This window comes from Camelus dromedarius, chromosome 5 (genome assembly GCF_036321535.1).
Source record: "Camelus dromedarius isolate mCamDro1 chromosome 5, mCamDro1.pat, whole genome shotgun sequence".
Lineage (NCBI taxonomy): Eukaryota > Metazoa > Chordata > Mammalia > Artiodactyla > Camelidae > Camelus > Camelus dromedarius.
Genome location: NC_087440.1, coordinates 21,963,517 through 21,990,738, shown reverse-complemented (window position 1 = coordinate 21,990,738; position 27,222 = coordinate 21,963,517). Strand labels below are relative to the sequence as shown.

Below are 27,222 nucleotides of genomic sequence, written 5' to 3'. Positions count from 1 at the left end.
CGTTTCAAAGACGCACCAGGCCCCGCCCCAAGCTCGGTTCCTGCGCCCTCATTGGACAACGTGAGCGGGGGTGCTCTGCTGCGCACTCGTTGCCTGGATACGCCCTTTGGCGCCTCGCTGTTGGTGAGGCGTGGGGAAGAATGTGCGTCTGATGGAGGGGAAATCAGCCTTTCTATTGGTCAACACCAGGAGGCCCCGCCCTTGAAGCATTTTTAACCAATGGAAGTGCAGCATTCTTAATTTAAACTCTCTATAAAAACCGGTTTGGTCAACGCTTAGAGTGGCGCCAGAGTTTTGAACGGCGCTTTTGGGATTGGACGGCGCTTCTGGGATTGGACGGCGCTTCCTCTGCGCGGTCACCTGGACTGCAGCTCGCCATGACCGTCCCCTCCTTGGAGGAGTTGGACTCCTTCAAGTACAGTGACCTGCAGAACTTGGCCAAGAGTCTGGGCCTCCGAGCTAACCTGAGGGTACGGGGCCGGTGGCGCAGGCCGGTGGCGGGTCGGGTAGGATGAGCGAGCGGCCTCTACGAGACGCGGTGGGAGGGGACCGAGCGGGAACCCCGGAGGCCTGAGGCGGCTGTCCCGGCCTTGGGACGGTAGATTGGGCTCACTCAAGAGCGCCACTAACTCTGCAGAACTGAAAGGGAGCTATAGTTTTCACCTTATATTAAGGCTGACTTTTCTGGGGGCTCGCAAAGGCCCCGGCTCCAAAAGGGTTTGTTTGATTTTGTTTTATTGGAGGTTCTCTATATAAAACTTACCAGGGTGTCAATTAGGAAACACAGGCGCACAAAGCTAAAAGGATGTTGTGTCTAATGACGATTAATTGTTAGGCAGTCGCGGAAATAATTGCCTTGGCTTCTGGAAACTCCAAACGGCCAACATTTCTATAAATTGTAATAGAGACCAAAATATTTTGCTGCTTTATTGGGGGTCCTGGAAGAAAGGATGACTTTTAGGGGGCCCCTCCCCCCGTGGATAAACTTTTATAACTCAGCCCTGATCTAGTATGATTGTTCCTCTATTGATCGCTGTAGTGGTAGTGTTCTTTTCGAAACTGGTAAAGTCTTTTACTCCGAGACTGCAAAACGTTTGGAGGAAAATGTGGGGATTTTGGAGGGGAAGGAGCTCTATATGTTCTAGTGGAGTTTTCCCAGTAATACTAATGTACACTCTGGAGATGTGTTCTGCAGGCTGTAGTATTTACTGAATGAATGCCTAAATCAGTCCTCACGAATGTTTTTAATTGGTTTATACAAAACAATCAGTGCCCAGTCACCAGTTGGGGCTGAATGATAAAGGACTATCTTTGGAGATATTTCTGAGCTATAGTATTTAATGGCTCTTCAATATTTCATTAACAAAGCCTTAATTCTTTAGCTTAAATCCCCTAAGTTTTTTGCAGGCTGGCTGGAATCTTTTATCCAAGGCAGCATCCAAACTGTACCGGTCCCTGAACACTTGGCCTCTTTGCCCATCTTTCTGCCTTTGCTAATTTTGATCCTTTGGCCTCACATCCCTTTTCTCTCCCTCTTCTTTGTCTGCATGAATAAGTTCCAATTATTATATATTGGAATCAAATATTATATAATACATAATATATTATATATTATAACTCTTAGTAATCCAACTGAAAGGTCATCTCTGCCTTGGCACTTCGTCCCCTCCTCTTCATTTCCTTGACCAGAAGTCTGCCACCCCAGTAATCCCAGGAATACTCTGCGCCTTTAAGGAGGTATAATTTCAAGTAATCTCTGAGCATTTGCAGGCTTCCCCCTTGCCCTCTGGTTATTTGTGTAGGTATGTTCTCTTCTCTACTAAAAGTTAAATTCCTTGAACAGGGATCTCATTCATCCACCTTGGAACGCCTTACAGCCTTAAGTGCAATACATTTTATTTGGGAACGTCCTGAATAATTTATTCAGAACAACTATTTACAAGCGCTTGCTGGCAGTGCTAGAATAATGTACCAGAGGGTCGTTCCTTTGTCAAGAGTTAATGGTGGAGGTTTCCTACATGAGTTCAGAGTTCTGGCCAACCTTAAGGCTCAGCCATTTGGATCTCTGAAGCACTACTGCAAGTTAGATCTTTTTCTGAAAATCCCACCTATCATGGTCTCTTGAGGGACCTGATCTGGGGTAGCCATTTAATCACGTGTTTTTATAGAAATGGAGTAGTACAATATTTCTTGTCACTGCAGACCCCATTGCCTGCCTAGCATACGATATCTGGCTCATAGTAGGTGTCAATAAATATTTGTTGAGAGGTACTATTTCCTAGACAAATTTAACTATACAAGGCTTTATTATAACCAACTATAAAAAGACACTTTTGAGGTGATTGGAGGAAATTAAACCTGGACTAGGTATTAAATTATATTAAGGTATTATTTTATTTTTAATACCTTTATTGTGGTATAATTCCTGTACAATAAACTACACATTTCAGATGTACAATTTGATGAATTTTGATAGATGTATACAAGAGTATTATTCATTTTATTGTGTGTGATTGTGGTTATGTTTTTTTTTTAAGTCCTTGCCTCTTAGTAATACATACCTAGAAAAAAAATGTTTAATAAAAAAGAAGAAAGAAAGAAAATACATACCAAATAGTTTCAGGTAAACTGTTATGATACCTGGGATTTGCTATAAAATACTCCAGGAAAAAAAAAGGGGAGGGCTAGATGAAGTAAGAACAGCACGATGTTGGTAACCTGTTGAAACTAGTTGATACATGGGGGTTCACTGCACTATTCTCTATTTCTGTATGCATTTAAAATCTTCCAAAATTAAAATGTTTTAAATTATCTACAGTTGGTACAGCTTAGGAGCTTATTAAATCAATTGCTTTTTTAAAATTCCAAGTACATACCTCTTATCAAGATTTGATTATTTTCTAAACTTAACAGAATGAGATTTAAATAAATTTCACCAGTATGATAACATTCAAAATAAATTTAGAAGAGAAGATATTCTTTCTTTTGAGACACTACTCTTAATGGTAAGGCAAAATGAAGGCATCAGTTACTAAGATTTATTACATGGCCACTGGTCCTTTTCTCTTCTCATTCTTGCAGCCTTAGGCTATAAAGACTGGTGCTACTTCCACTTTCTTGCGGCTGTCCTCCCTCATCTGGCAAAACTCCACATCTGATTAAACCCAGCCGTGTGCTTAATCCTTGCCTGTACCTAACCAGCTGACCCTGGCTGGAGAAAATCACCTAACTTCCTTAGTTTACATTTGGGACCATAAATTTATGATTTATTTGATTGTCCGACACATCCTTATAGTCGTTAATTTTCCCATTATTGAGGACAATTATTTCATATCTTCTCACCGCAGATTGGCTCCCTTCTATCACTTGATGTCTTTTCCTCAAAGGTCATGGAAAATAGATGGAATCATCTGAGAATTACCTCATCTTTTCATCACCAAACCCTCCAGCCAGCCTGCACCTGTCCCTGTATACTCTGCCTTCCACCTGTTATATGTTACGAGAAAAGGCTATGCCTGAGGGCAGCCTTGCCATTTGTGCCTAAGATCCCCTTTGCCGCTCTGGGGCTGCAATCCTGTCATTATTCCTTCCTGCCGCATCAGTCTCTCCTGCTCTGCTGGCTCACTTCCACAACGCTCACAATTGAGTCTTTTTTTTCCTTTTCTTTTCTTTTCTTTTTTTCTTTTCTTTTTTTTTTTTAACATTTTTTTTTTACTTTGTACTTTACAAACTTTATTAAATAATGAGCATTACTAACTTTCATTATCTTATATACAGTATTTAAACTATGTTTTCCTAGATGTGTTTTTTTAACATTTTTTATTGATTTATAATCATTTTACAATGTTGTGTCAAATTCCAGTGTTCAGCACAATTTTTCAGTCATTCATGGACATATACACATTCATTGTCACATTTTTTTCTCTGTGAGTTATCGTAACATTTTGTGTATATTTCCCTGTGCTATACAGTGTAATCTTGTTTATCTATTCTACAATTTTGAAATCCCAGTCTATCCCTTCCCACCCTCCACCCCCCTTTTTTAACATTTTTTAATTGATTTATAATCATTTTACAATGTTGTGTCAATTTTTTTTCTTTCTTTTCTTTTTTTCTTTTTTAACATTTTTTATCACAATTGAGTCTTGATGATACCTATCTTTAAAAAGAAAAACAAAACCCCTCTCCTGACCCTATGTCCTTCATCTCCTACCCAATTTCTCTGTTCTTTTCTACTGAAATTGATCTTATGCGGCCTGCATCTTACAAAGCTCATGGTCCATCTCTCTTCACCTGCCCATCAGTAGCATTTGGCATAATTGAACACTCCCTTCTGCTCAAACCACTTTCTTTCCTGGACTTCTTTGACATTTAATTTTCTCCTGAACCCCTATGTTCACATTGATTTTGCTTCCTAGGAAAGTTTGGAAGCCATCCGTATGGCCTCAGCCCTGTTCTAGCTCAAGCCACAGTCATCTTTGGTTTCCTACAATAGCGTCCTACTCATTTCCCTATCTTCCACCTACTCTCATCAGACCATCGTGCACATTGTCATTCTGAGTAATACACAATTGGTCACCTACTGCCCTCCTGCAAACTCTTCAGAATGCCTTTGCCCTGAGGGTAACGTTCATACTCTGAAGTCTTACCAGGCCTGGCAGCTTCAGGCCCACTTCTCAGCATTCTCTCTCACCATCACCTCCAACAGCTCCCTGCTTCAGCCCACACGGAACTTTAGTTCTCCAAACTCCACTCATTCTTGCCTCCTTGTGCTGTTTCTTTACCCTTTTCCCTATATCCACTCTGTCCTTTTTGTCCTTCAGCCCTCAGCAGCTAGAGACCTCACGTCTTTATCTTAGATCTGTGTGTCCAGGTACCTGCTGAAGTCTACTTGAGCGGTCCAGGCTCTGGTGGCCCAGCCTTCCTGTGTCCTCGCATAACACCTGAGCATCCTCACTTTGGCACAGACCCTACTGTGTTGTAATTGCCACTTTCCTGTCTGTGAAATCTGTGCCGACAGGGACCAATTCTATCTTGGTCATCCTAGTCCCCGAGACTGCCCAGAGGACATCTGATGAATGTGAGAACAGGAGAAAATGTTCAATGTACGTTTCTTGCTTATTTGATTTTGGTTCTACTGATAGTCTTTAACTTCTCTGCAGGCAGACAAGTTGTTAAGAGCCTTAAAAGCCCACCTTAAAAATGAAGCAAGAAAAGAAAATGAGAATCAGGTAAGTAACATTTTCATCACCTATTAAATAGCAAAACAATCATTTAGTTAATGAATGATAAACATACTTAGTGATGATGTAAGACATGTTTATTACCAAAGAGATTGTTATTGCTAATCGTAAATCCTTTTATAATAATTATTATAAAGGACAAAACTGCCTTGTGGCAAGTACTCTGTTGAATAAGGTGTTCTCATACAAATGCAAAGGTTAATTACTAGTTGTCAAATGTATGCCAGATGGCAAAAGTAGGGAAAGAACTGGATCTGAAGTCAGAAAAACACAGTTAAGGAGCAGCTCCATCTTGTCTGTGTATGTGACCTCGGAAAACTCAAACTCCTTGGTTCTTAGTTTTCTGCTCTTTAAAATGGAAATAACGTCTGCTCTCCTGAATTGAGTGGGAATCAAACGAAGTAGGGACTGTGAAGGTGACTTGTGGTAAACTGTAAACCACTGCTGATGGCTGCTTCAGACCCGCATCAGAGATGTTTGACAAGGCATGACACCTAAATGGATCGATGAGTGCTTCACTAGGGCCAGACTCTTGCCTTGAATACAGGAAAATGTTCAAAGGCCTTAATGAACTGGGCCTTGGAGAGCATAACTGGGAACAAAGGTAAATATAAACATGTACTGAAAATCTAAATTCTTCTCTTTGTCTTTGTAGTCTCTGTAGCTCTCTGTCTTCCAGGTTATTAACTCTTAAAAATGTTCAATATTCAAAATTCTTTTGATTCCAAAAAAGTTTTTTAAATGGTTAAGGATATATGCTTGTGGTGCCATCTGAAATCAAGATTTTACTTTGGGTGGTAATTGATTGACTAAATTAAAACTGGTCTGTCATGTTTCAAATTCAACATCCCCAAGGCCATTCCATTTTGAAAAAATTTCACAAGAGCAGAATTGTAGTCAAAATTCTGCCAGATATAGAATTCCTAAGTGGTAAATCTATCAGTAGTGAGCTTAAAGACTTGACATAGACAAAGTTTATTTATCTAAAGCTACAGAAAGGAGTCAGCACAGTCCAAATACATGGCGAAGAGATCACTAATGTTACCAAGAACAGGCAGATGGGGAAGCTTCTGGACCTCCTGTCATCGCCTGGGGAGTGCACAGGTGTGGATCCCATCTAAGTGGGTGTGACGCTGGACCTTCTGGGTGCCTTATTCTCCTGCTATAGATCAGCCTTAACTACGTGAGTTGGAGCAGCTCTGTATGTAGGTTAGTCTGGCTGTGTGCTGAGGACTCCTGTTGGAACCAGGTGTGCCTCTTCAGCCTTGGGTTTATACAAGTCTGTTACAGGTACATCATGGTGTGTTCAGGAGTGAACACATCCTCCCTTGTCATTGTTGGCCTCCCAGACTGACATACCGTGGTTCAGATGTGTGGGGTTAAAACAAGACGTCTCTAGGAGTCACACTAACAGGCTTCTAAACCAGTTACAGGATTTGTTCTGTACTGTGTTAATGGGTGTGAGAGGGGAATAAGTACTTTAAAAGTGTCTCTGTATTCCAGCAGGATGTGTAACCTGAGGGTACCACTTCTATAGTGAAGACAGTTTGTCCTTTTTCTTTTTCCTTTCTTCTTGATGTCTATCCAGACAGTTGGGAACTGGGATCCAGATCACATCTTTCTGCTGTCATGTAAATATCCCTGCTCCTTTGAACCCATGCTGACCAGTTCTCGTCTCTCAACTCTTGACGTCCCGGCTGCTTTCCCGTGTTCACTGTCTTGTTGTCTTCTTCATCATCTCATATCCTGACCTTACTTTGGGTGACTGCAAAGTCCACCTGGATGTCCCTTACTGCTCTTGCTCCCCTCTTCATTTATTCCTGTGATTTTTTTTTTTTTTTTTTTGTAATGAGAATTTCTTTTTTTTTTTTTCCTTTTTTTTGTTTTGTTTTTGCTTTTTTAGAGGGTAATTAGGTTTACTTATTTATTCATTATTATTTTTTAATGGAAGTGCCATTATCATACGATGATTTCTCCGTAAGCAGCTGAGTTGAAGATGTTCTGGAACCTGTGCTACACTGTTTTGATAATGGAGCTCTGTACTTTCAGTTTATGATAGTCCAAGTGCTATTCGTACCTTACTCCCTTATGTTAACCTTGAACAAATCACTTTGGGCTTTCTAAGCCTCAAATTTCCCTGACTGAATTGCAGGTGAGATTGGTACCTGTCTCACAGGCTTTGAGGAGTAAATGAGATAATCCATATGAATACTTAGCTCAGTGTTGATATTGATGTAATATTAGCTGTAACTGTTATTAAGAATAGCATACTTCCTACCACATAGTGGATATTCAATAAATTAATGCACTTTACTAATTTGCTTATTTACTCACACAAAGATACCTTTGAATGCTTTCCTAGTCTAGTTTCTTAGCTTGGATTGTTAAATGTGATTTTTTTGAATACTCTGTAATTCTTCTCTTTGTCTATAAATTAATGCTAGGGAGTTTTAAAATTATCTTTTGCACATGTAATATACCTTTTTTATTCAGTTTAAATTCTGATTCTTTCTGAGCATTTTAGCTCTATACACAGGACACGGCAGATGAATGTCTCTCTTTCTCAGGATGAAATTCCACTTTCTGCATCCTCTTGTGACAAGACTGAGATACAGATCGGCAGCCAGGAACAAGCTGAGAGGGAGGTGACAGGCCACGTCACCAAAATGAGGAGAAGGCGCAGGACGGCCCTCAGGAACCCTGGCTCCCAGGTGAATGGGAGTGTGCAAACTGAAAATAAGCCACCACCCGTGCCAAAATTGGAGTATAACTAGGGAACTTTCTCTTAATTCCCTTATGCTATCAGGCGGCTGGCTGTGAACACTGCTATAAGCTCCATGAAAGCACAGACCCAGGTCTGGCCTCATCATAACACCCAGGTGCTGGTGCTCAGGAAGCACTTATTAAGTATTAAGCACAAATTAAGTTCTTGTTGAATAAATATGAATGTTTATTAAGTGTTGACTTAAGTGAGGCATAGTAAATCAGAAGGAAAGAGACAGCAACATCAAATACGACTTTTTTTTAATATATATTTTTATTGAAGTTTAGTCAGTTTACAGTGTATCAATTTCTGGTGTACAGCACAATACTTCAGTCATACATATATTCATTTTCATATTCTGTTTCACCATAAGTTACTATAAATATCAAATATAGTTCCCTGAGCTATACAGCATGAACTTGTTTATCTATTCAATGCTTATCAGTTAGTATCTGCAAATCTAACTCCCAGTTTATCCCTGCCCACTCCCCTCCCAAATATGATTTTTTTTTTTTTCCTCTTTCCTAACTTGTCCCAGGCCTGGTGATCATGCTTTGCTTAGTCTTTCCACAGTGTGGTCTTGTGATTCCAGGAGCTTCCCTTACTTGCTTTGAGAGGATTCTGATTTTATTATCCTTTTATCTCAACTGTAACTTTTTCAAGGTGGTCCTAAGTTTTGTTTTCTAGCTTTGTACAGTCCCTTAGTCATTAGCCTGTCTGGGTCTCTCAGTGTTAGTTTCTTTCCCTTAGGAGAGCTGATCTTGCCATTTATGCCTTCCAGTGGTCCCTAGTAGCTCCTCTTCCCAAATGCATGTTCTCATGACATTTGTTGAGGCAGAAAACCAAATCTGCCACTCAGAAATCTTAGTCTCCTGGGTGGGGGGGGTTATAGCTCAGTGGTAAGCACATGCTTAGTATGCACAAGGTCCTGGATTCAATCCCCAGTGCCTCCATTAAAAAAATAATAAATAAATAAGCCTAATTACCTACCCCCGCCACCTTCAAAAAAAATCTTAATCTGCTTTTCTTCTTTTAACTCCTTTTCCCCCTTTGGTACCTATCTTTGGAAGGCAGTGAATACTTCCTTTTTCTTTCTTTTTTTAATGTCTGACTATAAGCAATTTTTTAATGATATATTTTTTATATTGAGGTATCATTGACACACAAGATCATATTAGTTTCAGGCGTACAATGTAATGATTGGGTATTCGTATATGTTATAAAATGATTACCATACTAGTCTAGTTAACATCCATCACCTCACATAGTTACATTTTTTTGTTGTGATGAGAACTTTTAAGGTATGCTCTTTGCAATTTTCAAAAATGATTACTTAATATTTATCATTTAAATCATTTATTTCCTTTTAAAATTTGTTGCAGGATCATTCAGAGATGAAAATATGTGACCTGACTGAATTCCAGAATCAAGAAAAGCAGGAAAACCAGGCTCTCAGCACTGCTGTAGAAGTTCCTTCTCCAACAGATGAAAGTCAAAGAGATGAAAATGCAGTGTCCTCAGGAAAAAGTGAAATAAATGGTATGCCAAGTAACTTTAAAAAAAAAAAAATCCAAGATGACTAGGGCATCCACACACATAAGTTTCCTAAGACTGCTGTAACCAAGTGCCATGGCCTGGGCAGCTTAAAACAACAGTTTATTCTCTCTCAGTTCTGGAAAATGGAGTCTGAAATTAGGGTGTCAGTAGGGCCATCCTTTTCTAAGACTCTGGGCAGAATCCTTCCTGGCCTCTTTCTACCTTTGGTGGTGGCTCTGGACCCTTGGCTTGCAACCGCATCACCCTAAATCTCTGCCTCTTCGTCACACGTCATCTTCCCTGTGTCTCTTTCTTTACATGTCTTCTTAAAAGGACGCCCATTACATTGGATTAGGTCCACCCTAATGACGTCATCTTAAGTTGCATTACATCTACAAAGACGCTTTCCAAAGAAGGTCAGATCACGGTTAACTAGCGGTTGAGACTTCAGCATATCTCTTCATTATGTAGAACTTCTGAGGGTTCTGCTATTAAAGTGGAAGTTAGAACCAAATACAGTAGGCCATCAGGTCATCTTTAATAACTGTGTAGAAACCCATATAAGAGAGGTAGCTAAAAAATTTAAGGAAGTTGACCTCGACCTGATGGTGAGGAGAGCCCACATTTTACTAGTTAGTTCCTCCTGGCCTATGCCAGAGACAGGTTTAAAGACATGTTAACCTATTCAAGTAGGACAGTTAAAAGGGATCTGCAAAGTCTACCTTCCCAGTGGTGTGGCCATTTTTATTATGATAAATGTATATTTTACTTAGTCTCTAACCTCCTAAAAACCTCTTCCCTAAACTTTGTCAACTAAAAGTTTGTTTCAATAAAGCCAGAAAACTTTAGTTCCCCTATACCTAACAGGACTTGCTGCTTTCTGATTTCAGTCCAGGAAGCCTGCAAGTTGCAGCAGTGTTTCAGTGTTAGTTTCACCCCAGCAAATCTGTCTGGGCACCTGAGTCTTGCCTGAGGGGACTGAGGATGGAAGATGACCCACTGCAGGTCCACCAAGCACTTAAATGCAGAATTTTTAATGTGAGCCTTCCCGTTGTCCCCAGAATTTTGAATGTCTTACGAAACCTAGAAAGTTAGAGGAAGTAGAGTCTCCAAGTTCTGTAGTTTTTAATAAGCACCCCAGCTAATTTTGATGCATATGCCTCATAAGCCCATTTTAAAATCATGGGGTGAGGGGGATGTAAAGGAAAGTGAGAGATTTGGAAGTAGGGGTGGAATTACAAATGTCTACGGCTCCACAATCATTTTGTCAAGAAGACATACCCAGTTTTGATGGCATGGGGGAAAGTTGGGTGGATCCATGAAGTCACGTTCATCCAGTGAAGCACGGGCTTTTTGGATGACAAAAACCTGATCATGCAGTTTCTGGTCAGAGGGATTTTTTTTTTTAATTGAAGTATAATTGATTTACAGTATTGTGCAGAGGAATTTTTTAAACTGTTTGACATAATGTCAGACTTGAAGTTGTAAGAGTAGTACCAAGAGTTCCTATGTATCTTTCACCTATATTTCCCGAATGTTAATATTTTACTACATTTGCTTTATCCTCCTATTTATACTTATATATGCATATACATGCGTATATACATCTATACACACATATATGTGTTGTATACAGCTTTTTCCTTAATTGTTTGAGAGTAAGTTGCAGATACGTACCCCTTTACCTCTAAATATTTCTCTGTGTGTTTCTTAAAATACAAGGACTTTCTCTCACAAATGTACAGAATACAAAAATTTCATTGCTAGGGCTTCGTATCCGCATTATAACTAACCTCTAAGAAACAACCACTTGTCAAGTGTCAGTATAGTACCGACGAAGAATATCCACAGTTACCTGAAAAGGCTATTAAAATCTTCTTCCCTTTACCCTCATAGCTCTAGGTGGCAAAGTTTGTTTTCATGTATACTTCAACCAGAACAACTTATCACAACATACTGTATGCAGAAGCAGATAGGAGAATCCAGCTACATTTTACTGTCAGATGTTAAAGAAATTGTAAAAACAAAAACAAAAAACCCCACTCTACTCACTAGTTTTGATTTAGAAATTTAGCCTTTTTTAGTAAATTATTTATATTAATGTGTAATGGGTATATTATATTCAGTGAATCAAATATTTTTAAATGTCTTAATTTTAATATCTGATACACATGAACAAAAATTCTTTGGAGTCCTCAATAATTTTTGAAAGTATTAAAGGGATCCTGAGACTAGAAATTTTGAGACCCACTAACTAACCTGTAGACAGACCTTATTTGGATTTCATCAGTCATCCTAGAAATGTCCCTTAAAGCAAAGGTAAGTCTTGGCTCATCCTTTGCATTTCATTGTCACATCTCTTTAAGCTACTTAAATCTGGAACAGTTCCTCAGCCTTCTCTTGTCTTCTAGGACATTGATCTTTTTTTTTTTATACTCACCAGTTTTTCAGGTCCTCTGACTTGGTTTGTCTCATGTTGCTGACGGTTAGATTCAGATTATGCAATATTGGCAGGAATCCCGCAAAGTGGGGCTGTGTCCTCAGTCAACACCCCAGAGGGAGGGCTCAGATGTTGGTTTGTTCTATGACAGGTCATGTTAACTTCCATCACCTGGTTATCGTGATGTCTGCTAGATTGTTCCTTTGTAATACAGTTACTATATTTCCATTTGTAATAAGTATCTCATGGGAAGTGGCTCTGACTCTGTAAATGTCCTGTTTCCCATGAACTTTCAGGGCCAAGGGCCAAGCAAAAGCAGCCCCTTCTGCTCTATCAAATAATTCTTTTGCTTTGTTTTATGGATGCATTGGGAAACCTTAAGGATGAGTGACTGTATAAGTAGCATTTCCTGAAAACCCACTTGCGTTATTTTCTTAGTAGGTTGCCTCCAACTGAAAAAGATAGCAGTATGTGGAAAATAGGTGGCGGAGAATAGCAAACCTTATATACATCATGGTTTCGACTGGATTTAAAGGATAAAGACAAAACAAGTATTGAAGCAGAGGGCCTGTGAAAATGTGCCAAAACATTAATGGTGCTTCTTAGGCTGGTGGAATTGTGTGATTTTTATCACTGTAGTTAAAACAACTAGATGTGTTCATAGCAAAAGTTCTGGGAAAGTGTTTTTACGTTTCTGGTATATCTGTAAAATTTCTATACAGGAAGCATAAAATTTTCTACTTGAAGCATATGAGCTAAAGCTGTGGTGATGCTATAATGAATTCTGTGTGTTTCCTATGTGCCATTTCTCCCACTCCCTTGGCAGAGGCCTGTCACATGAAGATGCTCCATGTTAACTTACATTTCTTAATGGAATAATTTTTTTTGAAATCTTTCATTAGTTCTGTATCTTTGGATTCAGGTCATGAAGATTCAAAAGTACCTTCAGAAAGAAAGAAGTCTCTTTATACAGATGGGTTTTCCAAATCTGGAAAAAATAAAAGAACTACCAGCACTACTCCAAGTAAGTTTTGCACACCAGGAAATATAAAATAATGGTTGGCCAGCCTCAGGCTGACGCTGGGGAGGCAGTGCATGCAACAGCCAAAAGCTCAGACACTGGAACTGGGGCTGTGTCCTCGTTCCCTCACGTCCTGCCTGTGAGACCTTGGGCAGCTTGCTTACCCTTAGTAACCCCACTCCCTCAGTTTAAAGTAGGAATAATTAAACTATCTTTTTCGTCAGGCTAATAGATGGATTGAGACTGTTTTCCAGTTCTGATTACCTAACAGAGCAACCAGTATATATCAAGTATTCAATAAATACCTGGGAATCAATGTGTATAAAGTACTTGGCACCATGTCCACTTTGTAATAAATTTTTTTTTTTTTTTTTTAGTACTAAGTCTAAGGGGCTCCAATTCTGGACATGTAATTCTTGTTCTCTATTGCTTGGCACACAGAATGTTGACTGGGTACTGTATATTTATAGTACTTAAAGTGCTGCTTGGAATATATCAGAAATTCTATTACTTAATTATACTTACTAAGAATATAATTAATTAGAATAGCACAGAGGGGTCAGCAAACTACTACTCACCTTGGCCTGTCTTATAGCTCTTGAGCTAAGAATGGTTTCTGCAGTTTTAAACGGTTGTATAAAAGAAAGAAAAATGTAAGACAGAGACCGTATCATATGTGGCCACCAAGCCTAAAATATTTACTGTCTGCCCCTTTGCCAATCCTTGGCATAGAGCATTCTCAGCATTACAAAATGTCAAATTTATGATTAAGTAAAGACCATTAATTAATTGGTGAGGTGAGAGGACAAACCTATTAATCTTTTCTTATTCTCTGGACTAAATCAAGATATCATTTAGCAGTGAAATGGACAGTGGAGAGATGGCAAATGTTGGGTAGTTTATAAGATGAATATGCTTTGCCCCTGAGTTTTCAAAAGCTAAATGTTTTGAAATTAAAATTTTAGCAAAAATGATGCTGATGAATGTCAGGGATGCTGAGATGAGAATGAGTGTTAACTAAAAACCATAGGAGGGTGAATAAATGGATTTTGTCTTGTTATTAATTTTCATATTTGGGGACTATTTTAGACTTTAGGAAGCTTCATGAGGCTCGTTTTAAGGAAATGGAGTCCATCGATCAATATATTGAGAGAAAAAAGAAACATTTTGAAGAACACAATTCATTTAATGAACTGAAGGTACGCTGATAAAATTATGTTCTTAATGGCACCAAACTATTTGATTTTAATGGTGCTACTGTGCATACACCAGGTTAATACAACCATCTTTGTATTTCTCTACCAGGGGAATGGATTTGTTTGAGTTTAATGTATCTTTATTTTAAATTTGTTTTTGAGAATTTTCAAAACGCTCCAAATAAAGTAGTGACTCCTCACTAGAAAAAAAATTCAAAAAAAATAAAAATTTAAAAATAAAGTAAAACATTAAAAACTTTTTTAATATTTTATTTATTATTGTATTACTTATTTTTTATTTTGGGGGGTAGGTAACTAGGTTTATTGATTTTTAGAGGAGGTACTGGGGATTGAACCCAGGACCTCATGCATGCTAAGCACACATTCTACCACTTGAGCTATACCCTCCCCCCATTAAAAATTAAAAAAAAAAAATTAAATTAAAGAAAAAGTCAACAGCTAAAAAAAGAAAGAATTCTAAATTGGCAATAAGTTATTCCGGTTTCCACATTCAGACATTATACCTATCACTTTTGTTGGGAAAGGGCTGATTTATGGCTGAAGCCATCTTCTTTCCCTGTCTCTGACCTAAATGAAAAAGGTGTGACTAGCAGTAGCTCACTTGAAGGCTTCCTGTCATAACCGAGTTCCCTGTGGGTTCTTCAGTCCAGTTCCTTCTGGACTCAAGGCCCTTTTGAGTAAGAAAAGGTGACGTCAACCCCGGAGTTGAGTTAGCAGAGCTGTGGGCTGATAACATCTTAGGAAGTTGATGTTACTATCTTACGTGGTATCTGGTGTCAAAGGGGTACACACAGGTGGCTGGGAAACATTTCTGAATCAAATAATACGTAACAACCTGCCTGTTTCTAAAAAGAATTTGAGGCAGTTTGTGGAATTACATGCAACACAAAACCATATAAAGTTCATTTAAAAGTGGGAGAAAATGAGCACTGTTAGCAAGTACAATATCTATTATATCAGTTACTCAGTTGAGTTTTGAGTTTTCTGATACCATTGCCAACGGGGAAATGCACTGGGTGATAAGCTCTAAATAATTTTTTTTCTTTTTTTTAAATAATTTTTAAAAAATATAGTTCTTAGTGAGAAGCTTAATCTTGGATAATAGATGTTCATTTGAACAGTATTGATAAAACCACTATTACCACAGCTGAAGACACTGCTTATCAACGTTCTAGCAAACAGTGACATACATACCTAAGTCATGGCATTAAACATCTCGACATTCCTTCATACTGATCTAACAACTTGGGTTGGACAATCCAGAGAAGAGATAGTCAGTGCATCCATAAGAAGGCTTTTAAATATTAGCAAGGGCTAGGTAGCGCAACATTCATAGTTGAATACTGGGACAAGAGGCACATGCCGCAGGGCAGGGTCGGGGGAAAGGGGATGGGCTGCGCTGATGCTTTACAGAAAGTAGACACAGGAGGGTCACTCATCTTCCTTATCATGAAACTGAGTCCGCTTAGGTACTATACAGAAAGTCAAGCTTTCTATACTATATAATATGGGTGAGTTAATTTTCCAGGTAAAAGTTAAGAGCAGAACAACTGCCTTGATCATAAACTTGAGTGTAGCCTTGAATATGTGGAATAAATCATGGGCTTATCTTGTTTTTTAGTTGATCATCCCATCTGAAGTTTAGTTCTGAAACCCCACCCGGCCCCTACTGTTTAAGGAATTAGCCAATCAGAGAGGTTATTTGATATGATCTATTTGAAAACTGGAGAGTAAAAAACAATTGCAGTGACTTCACTGTAGCTGATACGAAGTCTTTCTTGACAGTTGACCTATTTGGGGATTGGTCATTTGGATAATGATGGGCAATAAGAAATGATCAGAAGTCCTAGAGAGAATCACCCTGGCCATGACCAATCTCTCCTTTCATGATTAGTGATGGGAAACCTGTTTGAGTTCTTTGCCAAACGGCCCTCTATAATGATCAGACAGCTTGTGCCCTGAGATGCCTGTTTATTTTGCTAACAGTGGGAATGATCAAATTTTTTTATCTTTGTTAATACATGGAAAAAAATCCCAATTGAATTGGCATTTCTTTGATCATTACATGTTACATGTTTGCTATAAATCTTTATATAATTGGTGGTTTTTCTGTGAATTTGCTTTTTCTTGATTTTTACCAGTTTATGACTATTTATCTATATTAATGATGTAATATATGTTCCAAGTACTTTCCCAGTTCATCTTTTAACTATATTCATGATGTCTTTTACCTTGTATGTTTTATCCAGCTATCCAACTTTTCCTTTTAAAACTGAGTTTTGTCTTGCCCTGCCTGTCCCAAGATCATAAAAATATGCTAATATTTATTTTTACTGCTTTTATTTTTTTCTGTGTTTAATTCTTACCCCAAGTTTTTATTTTTATGTATGGTATGACTGAGCTCTTTGCTTTATTAGAGCAGGATTTCTTTTGCTAAAAGAAATGGAGGAATTGATGCATTGCTAACAAAATTAATTGGTGCTACTTGAGTCAGAGGCATAATATTGTACATGAAAAGTCAGAATTCTTGATACTTGGGACAAGTAAAATCATTTAAACATTACAAATTGCTCAAACAAAGATGTAGAGTTGATGGTCGTGGCACCAAGTGACTGCAAAGAGACAGTGTGGAAAGTGGGAATTTTAGGGAAAAGATAGAAAAAAGCATAAAAGGTGTGACTAAATACAACAATATACTTAATACATCCAACCTGAGTTCTCAGCTACGGTAAAGATAAGTATTTACTCAATATCTTGGTTTTAAATTTGTCTCACATCATGAGAATCTCTTTGGCTTGTGTGCTGAAATGAGAAGTTAACATAATTCTCTAGTTTCTTATATTATTTCATAGGCTATAATCAGAATTTTTGTCTTTTGGCTTTATGTTGTCAATTTCAATAGTCCTACCTCTGTCAGTTAATGAAGACAGATTTCTTCTGCTTGCAACAGAGCTTAAAATAATGATAGTAAAACATTCAATCCCTCTTGCATATCATGCTCTCAAAGGAAGCATATTTCCAAGAGAACCAATTTATCCTCCCTCCCTGGCCACAGGGGACAGTTTAGCCACCTGCTTTCTCTAGTTAGAAAATACCTGGGCCCATGGCAGCTGGGAAAGGCTTTCTCTAACACATTAGTCAGCACAACCAGAGGTTACTCTTAAATCAGAGTCACCATAGTAACACAGGTGCAGGGAACTGCCCCACCTGCCAGGCACGTAGGATGGGGTGAGGTAGTGGAGAAGAAAGGATGGCAGGGTTAAAAGTGGGGATGAAACAAGGGGACAGATGTGTGCTCTTCTGCACTCTGCCTAGGAGACTGTACTGTCTAAGAGGCCAAGCTTTAATGTGGTGCGTTTCCCTTTCTTCAGAAGCAGCCCGTCACTAAGGAAGTGGTGGCAACTCCACTTCCTCTCCCAGGAAAGCCCTCTGTGGCCTGTACCCCCGCCAGCCAGCGGCACTCTCAAGGCCGGCCTCACGCGGGTCGGAGCACCCTGTGTGGGAAGGGCTCGGCCAAGCGCTCCGCTCTCTCAGCAACTAAAATGAATGTCAGGTAACAGAGCTCCAAAATGGAGTTGGGGATGAGCTCTCAAAGCTTTACTGTTTCTAATACATTTCAGGTGGACTACATCAAATATGGTTTAATGTTGAAAAAGAAGGAGAAAGGGGATTGGAGCAGAGAGAAAGATCAGCAAACGGTTTTTATAAGTTTTAATCTTTTTTTATTTTAAATTTGTGTTTGGTTTTCTTGTTTTATCCAGCTTCCCCAAGCTTCACATTTGATTCATAAGTAAAGACAGAAAATAAGATATATATGGGTATTTTATTAGTTTAGTGTATGTCTGCAAAGATGTGTAAAGAGAAATTTTTCCACTAACTTAAAGTTGAAGCTAAATTCCTACCAAAAAAAAAAATCTGTCAGTGCAGTGAACTAAAGAACTGACTCATCCTGAAGTGTGAACGCTGTAACCCACTGGGCACTACATTGTAACCCCTCATGCCCTGTTGATCCCTGTTTTCTTTGCTTGTGCCCTTCCTGACATCAGGGTAGACCTCAACTATGACTGTCTCCACAGATGAAGATCTGCAGGCTCCTTTCTTTTAACACAAAAATTTGATTCTCCACTTTGTAAGGGCATTTGCAGGATCTAACAGAACTAGTGCATGGTAACACCTCCTCAGCAGATACAGTTTATCTAACATAGTTTTTAAAGCTGAAAAATGCCCTTGAGTTTGGAATTCTGTTTATTGAGTTAGCTTGGAAAAGGAGGTACCTGTACTTAGCAGTTCTGACTGTATTTTTTACTATTTAAGAACATCATGGTCAGGGACTAGCCCTTGCTTCACTGTGGTGTACAGAGCAGCCTGGGCTTTGTAGCACCTCTCCTAATACATCTAATTTTCTTAACTCTGTTGTAGAGTCTTTGGCAGTAATTATCGGTGTTGATTCAGGATCACCATCAAAACTTTAGTTGTAAGTGCAGAAATTGCCTTCTGTTAACCCACCACCAACAACCCTATGTATATTTATATCTGTCATTACTGGATTTTCACTGAATCTCAGACACCATCAGCCAAAGACTCAGAATTATTTTATGAACCAGTAAGAAAAATCACTGCCAACTAACTATGATGTGTTAGCAACTGTAAAACACATCTCAGTTTCAGAGATGTTAAAATGTAGAAAAACTGTGCATCAGAGAATCAATGAGAAGCATTTATGGCAATCTGCTCTGAGTAGAGAATGGGCTTATGTACCACTCAAATGAATGACATTCTTCTGGAAATGTTCCCATCACCCTTTTGGCCTAGCAGTCTCTCGGTCCCTGACTTGCCCTCACCAGGAGGAGGAGAAAGAGGGGATCTTCTTCAAATACTTCCTAAACTCTAACTTGAAGCCCACAGACATCTTCTTCGAGCTCTGCCTTGTACTATCATTAGCCAAAGAAGAGAGAGCAGAGAATACAAAACCATATTTTACAAGTAACAGAAATTGAAAATGATTTGCTCTAGCATTATTTTAAGAACATGTCTATTCTTTAAGAGATTCATTTGTGTGACAAGTATTTATTGAGGCCCTCTCACTGCTTGGTGATGGGTAGGTGGCTTTGTTTTAGAAGCTTGACATAAGTAACTCCTGATACAAGTACTCATGTCTTATACTCCCCTGTCCTTACAGGTTTTCAACCGCTACCAAAGATAATGAGCATAAGCGTTCACTGACCAAGACTCCAGCCAGAAAGTCTCCACATGGGATCACATCTGGGAGTACCCCAAAAGGCCAGACTGGGCTTGGGACACACAAGTTAAAGACCACAAGGGGTGATTCTGCTGCTGGTAAAATTTTTTAAAAACTTGTGGTTTATCTTTAAGCCATACCACTTTCTGAAATGATTAAGTCTATCTGTTTCCTTAAAGCCTCTCCATACTATAGAATCAAAAGCAAAAATTTCTCCATGGCAAATTTTTATTTTATACTAGCAAGGGACCGAAGCCAGAGACCCAAACAAAAAACCGACACCATCCTGTCCAAGAGGAGTCCTAAGACTGTGGCCCTCCCTGATGAACATTCAGCCCCTTCTCAGACTCAGGCATTAGGAGGATCACAGTATTCATCAGCCTCTGAACGGTTCTGCAAGACTCTGAAACTTACTAACTAGTCTAACAAGACTCTGATCTCAAAGTTCCTAGAATAAATGCCACACACTGACTAAGAATTGTGTGAGCCAGAATAAGCCGTATAGATACTCTTCCACACACTGTCTACTTAATCATCACCTACACAAACTAGGAGGTCTTCAAAAGAATACTACAAGAGCAGTGTGAAGGTTCAAAACAATATCACCACCAGGCTGAGGCCTGTATTAGAACTGAGTATATCAAAATTCTCTTGAGAGTCCTACTGGATGTCAGTCAAGGCTTTGATTACACAGGAAGGACTGCCAGATTCTCTGAGACTAGAGGCATCCAGCAGGAGTTCAGCCTTGAGAGTATCATTGTTGGTAATACCAGTGTGGAGACGCTGAGGACTTTTTCATGCCTGTAACACCCAAATTAAAGATTGAACAGTGAGAATGGCAGCTAAATTTCAAGAGAGTAAAGAGGTGAGATTAGTAAATTTAAATAATTCATCCTCTGAATGACCTCTCATTCCCACTAAGCCCTAATCTTATTTATACCAGCAAGCATTCCACATTAACATACTAAATCATCCTGTAATAAGGGGAAAAGGAGGGTTGGGCAGAGAGCAGGGCTAAAGAAGAGTGACTTGCCTAAGATGTGACTGTGTCATTTTATGTGGAGCAGAGCTCACTGAGCAGCAGCCGCCTACCCAGTCATGAGAAAGGACTCACAAAGGCCCACAGACAAGGACATGAGGCAGAAATTCAATGTCTGCCACAGGCTGAGCTTTCTCCTCTAACTCAGGGGTGTGCCCAGTGGAATAGGCTAGCTTTCTTCCCCAGTTACCAAATATGAATTTGATGTAAATGAAATCAAACTGATTTTTTTTCTTGTAATTTACTTTATTCACTTGGCATAATGTTTCAGGAATCATCCGTATTGATAAATGAGCTAAAGTTCGTTCATTTTCACTGTGTTTTTCAATTGCATGAATATATTTCAATTTATCCATTTTACTGCTCATGGGCCTGTGGGTGTTTCCAACTTTTGTTATTATATACAGTGTAGCTATGACCATCTTAGAACATCTCCGGTACATGTGCAAGAGTTTCTCTAGACTAGGAGTGGGGCTGCTGGATAGTGGGGCGCACAGACACTTATGTTACTGGTTGGATTGTACCAATTTACACTCTCCTCAGCAGTGTGTGAGAGCCCCATTGTTCCCTCCCTGCCAGCACTTGATAGCAACACAGCGGGATGGCTTCAGCACAGAAGTTTTGTGCTTTTCTGTGTTGTTTCACTAGGTGGTCCTCTGTCCTGGCTGCCCATGCACATATACGGGCGAGTGCTAACATTTGACAATGGCCTGACTGCAACCTGTAAGGGGAAAGGATTATAAAATGTGCCAGATGCATGCTGCCCAACTATAGCAAAAAATGTGGCTTACCAAATTATACCATACTGGTATATTTTTAACTATATTACAAAAATTCACATTCTTCAGTAACAGCCTCCATTAGTAACAACCAAAGCCATGAATCTTTTCATCTCTACCTGATTAGGTTCTTTGCAGGCTTTATATGTGGTTGTGTTAATGAAAATGTTACTATTAATAACAGTACCAGGGAAATAGCCTGAAAAATTACCCAGTTAATCTCCTTAGAACAGGGTTCTAAACTGCCAGCTGGTCTTAAGAACTGTTTAGACTCTTTCAGGAGCTCTTTCAGACTCTAACAGGAATAAATCTCAGGGTTAAGTTTTCTTAGTTATTCTTTTCTCCTCCTTCTTAACCCTCCATCTGTTTCAGACAGTTCACATAGATTCTATTTTTAAGACTGAGAAGTGATACATTAATTTAAAAAACTATTAATATGTCTTTTTTTCTAATTAAGCCCTTGGGTTTTGTTTTTGGTGTTTTAAGTTATTACCCCATTCAAGTTGACAGCGGAGGCAGCGCAGACTCCGATCTCCCATAGAAAACCAGTGTTTGATCTCAAAGCAAGTTTGTCTCGTCCCCTCAACTATGAGCCACACAAAGGTATGTGGAAATGTCTTCAAGTATAAGACTTAAGATTGAACAATTATGCATCTGATGTGAAAAATTCTAGTGACTCAGTGGAAGCCATACCTGACCTAGAATTCCTGCCTCTACCCTGTATCCACATGACACATGATTTTAAAAACTATCCATTAAACAAATACTAAATAATTATCTTACATTTTTGTTAACCAAATACAACCTCTAGTCAATGTTACTAAAACTTCAGGTAAAATCAAGAAAATCAAGTTAGCCTGTGGGTAAATGAGTGTTTTCTTTACAGTTTTCAAAGGATCCCAGGTTGGGAACCACCGGTCCAACAACCTGGGACGTTTATTAGCCAGATGCCACACTTGAGCATGTGTTAAGGTATCTTTACATCCATTTAAAACATCAAGACTTAATGTGATCTGTCAGTGCTTCTGCAATTACTTTAAAACAAACTTCCCATAAGAATCACATTTATGATAGTCCTCTTCCTTTGGGATAGTAAGAGGGAGAGAAGGCCATCGGAGTGGTTTTGTTTGGGGGAGAAAAAGAATCACATCTATGTAACACTGTTTATCTTTAAATTACTGATTTTAATAAAACTCATGTAATGAAAAAAGTAAGTCTTAATTAGAAGTAAGAGTCAACTAAACTGGTTAAAAAAAATTCTACTTCTCTTACCGCATTTTTTCTCCCCAAGTTTTCCCATCTGTGGCAACACACCTCTCTACTGAGTGTCAGGGCAGAAGCCTAGGCTCATCTTAGCTCCTCACTCTCCCTCAGACCCCATATCCCATCCAGCAGCTAGTCCTTTCAACTCCCCCTCTGAAACAGATCTTTAATTTGACCACTTTTCACTCCTCCACTGCAACTCCCTTTGGTCTAAGTCATCGTCATCTCTTACCTGGGCTTCTAGAATAGCTTCTCTGCCCCACTGCCACCTTAAAAACAAATCAGAGCACATCATGGCCTTGCTCAGAACCTCCTAAGGTTTCCTATCTCTCTCCCTTCCTCATTTCATCACTTCCTTCCTTGATGCTAAGCCAGCCACACTGGTATTTCATCTCTTCAGACACACTGAGCTCATTTCCTCCTCCAGGTCTTTGAACTTGTTTATCCCTCTGCTCCACCTGGAATACTATTCCCACTGACCTCTGCACAGCTTGCTCCCTTGTTTTAATGGGGCGTCCACTCAACCGTCACCAACGTAGAAAGGCCATTCCCCCCTACCCCCACCCCTGCGCCTCCACACTCTTCACTCCTTACCTTTTCACATTTCTTCAGAGCACACAGCACCACTGATGTTACCTTACTTGACTGTTATCTACCTTTACCACTGGAACGTACACCCAAAAGAACAAGAATTTTTGACTGCTTGGTTCACTGCTATGTCCCTAGCACCCAGAATAGTCCTTGGCAGATACTAAGTTCTCAAAAAGTATTTGTTATGGGAATGACTCTGACCACCGCTAACTTGTAATGATGGTAAGGAAACACCCCCCGCCCCGGTTTAGAGCTTAATCTGTTTGTAATTTTATGTCCTAGACAAGTCACATTTTTCCCTTTATGGAAAGGAAAATAAAAATAAGTACTGCTTCAGTGGTTATTGAAAGGATCAAATGATGTGATGGTTGTGAAAGTCCTTTTTAAAAATGGGAAACACTGCAAATGATTATCACTGGTACTCAGAAGCAGGTCAAACTATACAAATAAAGTAATACAGAAACATCTGGAAATTTGCTCCCAGTTCTAAATAAAGCCAACAAAATATTCCCACTTGTTCTGTTCCCAATATATTTTAATAGGTAACAGTAATAAACTGCACAGATGAAATACTACTTTAATATTAAATATAATATCTATGCAACCTTGGGATAAACTACTTGGTTGTTATGTCCTCGTTTAATGCTATATAATTGGATTCAGCATTAAGGTTTTGGGGTTTTTTTTGTATTAAGGCTTTTTCTGTGACTTTCCAAGGATTAAAAAGTAGAAAACACTTATTTTTAGGGAAAAAAATGTAATTTCTGTCTGTGGAATATTAAACTGAAATTAATAGCATCATACTGGCAAGTACCTTTAAAAACAAAGTATAATGTTGATAGCAAGCAGGTATAAATAGAATCTTCTTAAATCTATCTTTGTCCTAAACTAGGAAAACTGAAACCATGGGGACAATCTAAAGAAAACAGTTGTCTGAATGAGCGTGTAAACAGAGTTAGCTTCCACAAGAAAACTTATAAACAACCTCCTCGTCTCCAGATCAGGTAAGTACATAATTGTCCAGTTTATAATTCTTTAAATTTTCAAAGTTCACACACACACACACACACACATACATACACACACACATACAATATAAGCAGAGTCTCTGAGGGATAGAGAGTTGCAGTAATAGTGGTGTTTAAGAAGCAGGTAGAGGTAAAATCATACACAGAACTTTCTAAAAGCACAAGTGCCTAGGCAATACACCATGGATTCTAATTCAATAAGTTTGAGATGGGCCCAAGCATCTGCATTGTTTCCAAAGCTCTAGAGGTGATTTAGAAGAGGAGCCGGACTCAGAGCACTGCTCTTACATGACCTAGGTACCCAAACAACGTACCTGGATATCCCTCCAGACACCAATCCAAGGGCGCAGGGCACCTGGCTATGCAGAGAGATGTAAATTGCCCACTCCCAGGGAAACCAGGCTTACTAAACCTCAAGGTTCCACACAGGGAAAACCCCAGGATGACCCTTCGAGGCTTCTCTCTGCACAAAAACCAATGCCAGAGCTTGTCCTAGGCTACAGCTGGTCCTGGTTTGGTCAGTTCTCTGCAGGAAGCCCTCCTGATACAGAGTTGGTTACCTATCATTTGACCTGCCGGCTACCATCAAGTCCTCACTATTTGTTACTAAGGTCATTAACATGATTCTGAGCTTTTTTTCTCCTCCTAAATCCTTCTCCCCAAAACATAGTGCTTTAAGTCAGTAGACCCTGGTTCTAGTTCCAGCATTTTCATTAGACAGTGTGATTTTGAGCTTGACCTTTGACTTCCACATGTAGAGATTTCTTATTCTTATACAAACTAAAAAACTACTGGGGTTAGATTCAATTTCCAGAGTGCCTTCTATTTCCAATTCTGTGCTTGATTTTATAATGCTGCCTTAACACAAAAAAGAAAATACCAACTTCTAGCCTTTTAACACAACAAAGACTTATGGGCATGGCTTCCATCTCACACCACTGGACAGAGCGCAGTGTCCTGTAAGTGTTTTACACCAGTGTGCTGGATGTCATTTTAAGTTAGGACAGTAGTTTAACAACAGGTGCTTTAAAGTGGTCTGTTGTGGCGCTTCACTGGAGCCTAATGTACGCCTGTCCCTCTTAGGGAGGAGCAACGGAAGAAGCATGAGCAAGAACGAAAGGAGAAGAAAGCCAAGGTTTTGGGAGTTCGAAGAGGCCTCATTATGGCTGAACATTCATAATTTAACATCTTGTAAATATTCCTTTACTCTGACCCTTTTTTTGTAAATATTTTTGTACTGTCCTCTCACTTTAGTCAAAAGACCATTTTCTGCTCTTAACTTTGTTCATATACATGTAGTGTCAGTGGCTTCTTCACATGCTATATCCCTGAAAAGACATTATTATCTTTAAAACTCACAAACTCTCTTTGAAATAGTTTTTACCTAAGCCCCTGTACAACTAACTCAGTTTTCTAAAGAGACTCACCCTATAGATTCTTGACTTAGATTTTTAATGTCAAATTCCCTCTGCTAGCTCTAATACTAGCAGAACTTCAGTCTTCTAGGCAAAAGCATTTAACTGATGGTAGCTAATTATACCTCAAGCTTCAGGAGAAATTGAACAATAAGGTTATGAATAGGGAAAGGCCACCTCTTTATTCTCTAATCTGATAGTTCCAGTGGAACGATGGGCTGCATGGGTTGGTATGACATCAATATTTTACCTATGTTAAATGTTTTGTTTCAGCTTCTATTTACCTTTGTTCAGATCACTTCATGTACCTGTCACCTGTCACTCAGTATATTCTTAAGAAAAACTCTATAGCTCATTCTAGCCTTGCTTGTTTAAAAATATACAGGGCCATATTCAAATCTGAGGATTTCTGCTTTAAGGATTGTTGTGCTCTGTCAAACTTATATCTTACTCAAGTTATGGAGAAGACTAGAGTTACTTAGCATCATATCCATGTTTGTTGCACCTGAGTGGAGCCTTATGCGTTTTGTACTGCTTAAGATTTTCATAAATAAAAATTTTTCTCATGGTGGTAGATTCATTCTTTGTAAATACAGTTGGCTTCCGCAATTTAGTTGACCAGACAAGATGTACTCTGTGCATCCTTTCTTGACCTCCCACTCCAAGAAGAAATGACTGTATCCTGTATTTTCACAGCACCTGTCAGATTCTACTTACTGTTGTTATACACATATGAGCCCACAGAACATAGCATACTCCTGGGTACTTAACTCAGATTTTACTATCAAGAGGCAGAAATCAGATCAATCAAGAAACCTGAGTAACCATCAAATACACTGCTACTAGGAAGGTAAAATGATATAACCATTTTAAAAAACAGTTTGGTAGTTTCTTTAAAAAGATAAATGTACATCTACCATATGACCCAGCAGTTCTCCTAAGAAATGAAAACACGTCCACCCTAACGCATGCAAATATTAAAGCAGCATTACAGCAGTATTACTCGTAGTAGCCAAAAAGTGGAAGAAAATCCAGCTGTCCATCAATGGATGAATGGATTAACAAAGAATATTATTCACTAAAAGGGAATGACATACAACATGCTACAACGTGGATGAACCTCAAGGACATTATGCTAAGTGAAAAGCCAGACACAAAAGATCATATATGATTCTATTTACATGAGACATCCAGAGAAGATAAACCTATAGGGAGAGTAGATTAGTAATTATGAGGCTGAGAGTGGGGAAGAAGGGTGACTGCAAAGGGGCACTGAGGTGTCTTTTTAGGCTGACGGAAATTTTCTAAAATTAGCTTGTGTAGAGATTGCACAATTCTGTAAATAAACGAAAAATCACTGAATTGTATACCTAAAACAGATGAACTTCATGTTATGTAAATTATACCTCAATAAAGCTGATAAAGATAATCACATGAAAATATACAAAATAGATATTTTAAGCCAAGATGATGGAAAAGCTATCCGCCTTTGTATATTCTCTTACTTACTTTAAAATTGGCTCTTGTAGGATACTCTGGTTAAACTGATCAATTTAAACTGTTAATCAGGGTCTAATTTTTGGAATATGCAATCTCTAATACTTAAAATGACTGAGGAAGCCTTGGGGACATTAGTCTCTAAAGTAA

At 38.9% G+C, this 27,222-nt stretch overlaps 1 protein-coding gene across 2 annotated transcripts; it reads left to right on the top strand.

The window, feature by feature from the left end:
• Positions 1-25: 25 nt before the first annotated feature.
• NUSAP1 (nucleolar and spindle associated protein 1) lies at positions 26-26,144 on the top strand. Of its 2 annotated transcripts, XM_010989294.3 has the most exons (11): positions 26-470; positions 5,163-5,231; positions 7,811-7,954; positions 9,390-9,546; positions 12,906-13,007; positions 14,094-14,203; positions 17,593-17,774; positions 19,401-19,558; positions 21,765-21,881; positions 24,025-24,136; positions 25,244-26,144. In XM_010989294.3, the coding sequence occupies exons 1-11, from the start codon at positions 378-380 to the stop codon at positions 25,338-25,340; spliced, it is 1,341 nt and encodes a 446-aa protein (XP_010987596.1). In that variant the 5' UTR covers positions 26-377; the 3' UTR covers positions 25,341-26,144. The 2 variants fall into 2 exon arrangements, with proteins under 2 accessions (XP_010987596.1, XP_031309145.1); XM_031453285.2 differs by lacking the exon at positions 7,811-7,954.
• Positions 26,145-27,222: the final 1,078 nt, after the last annotated feature.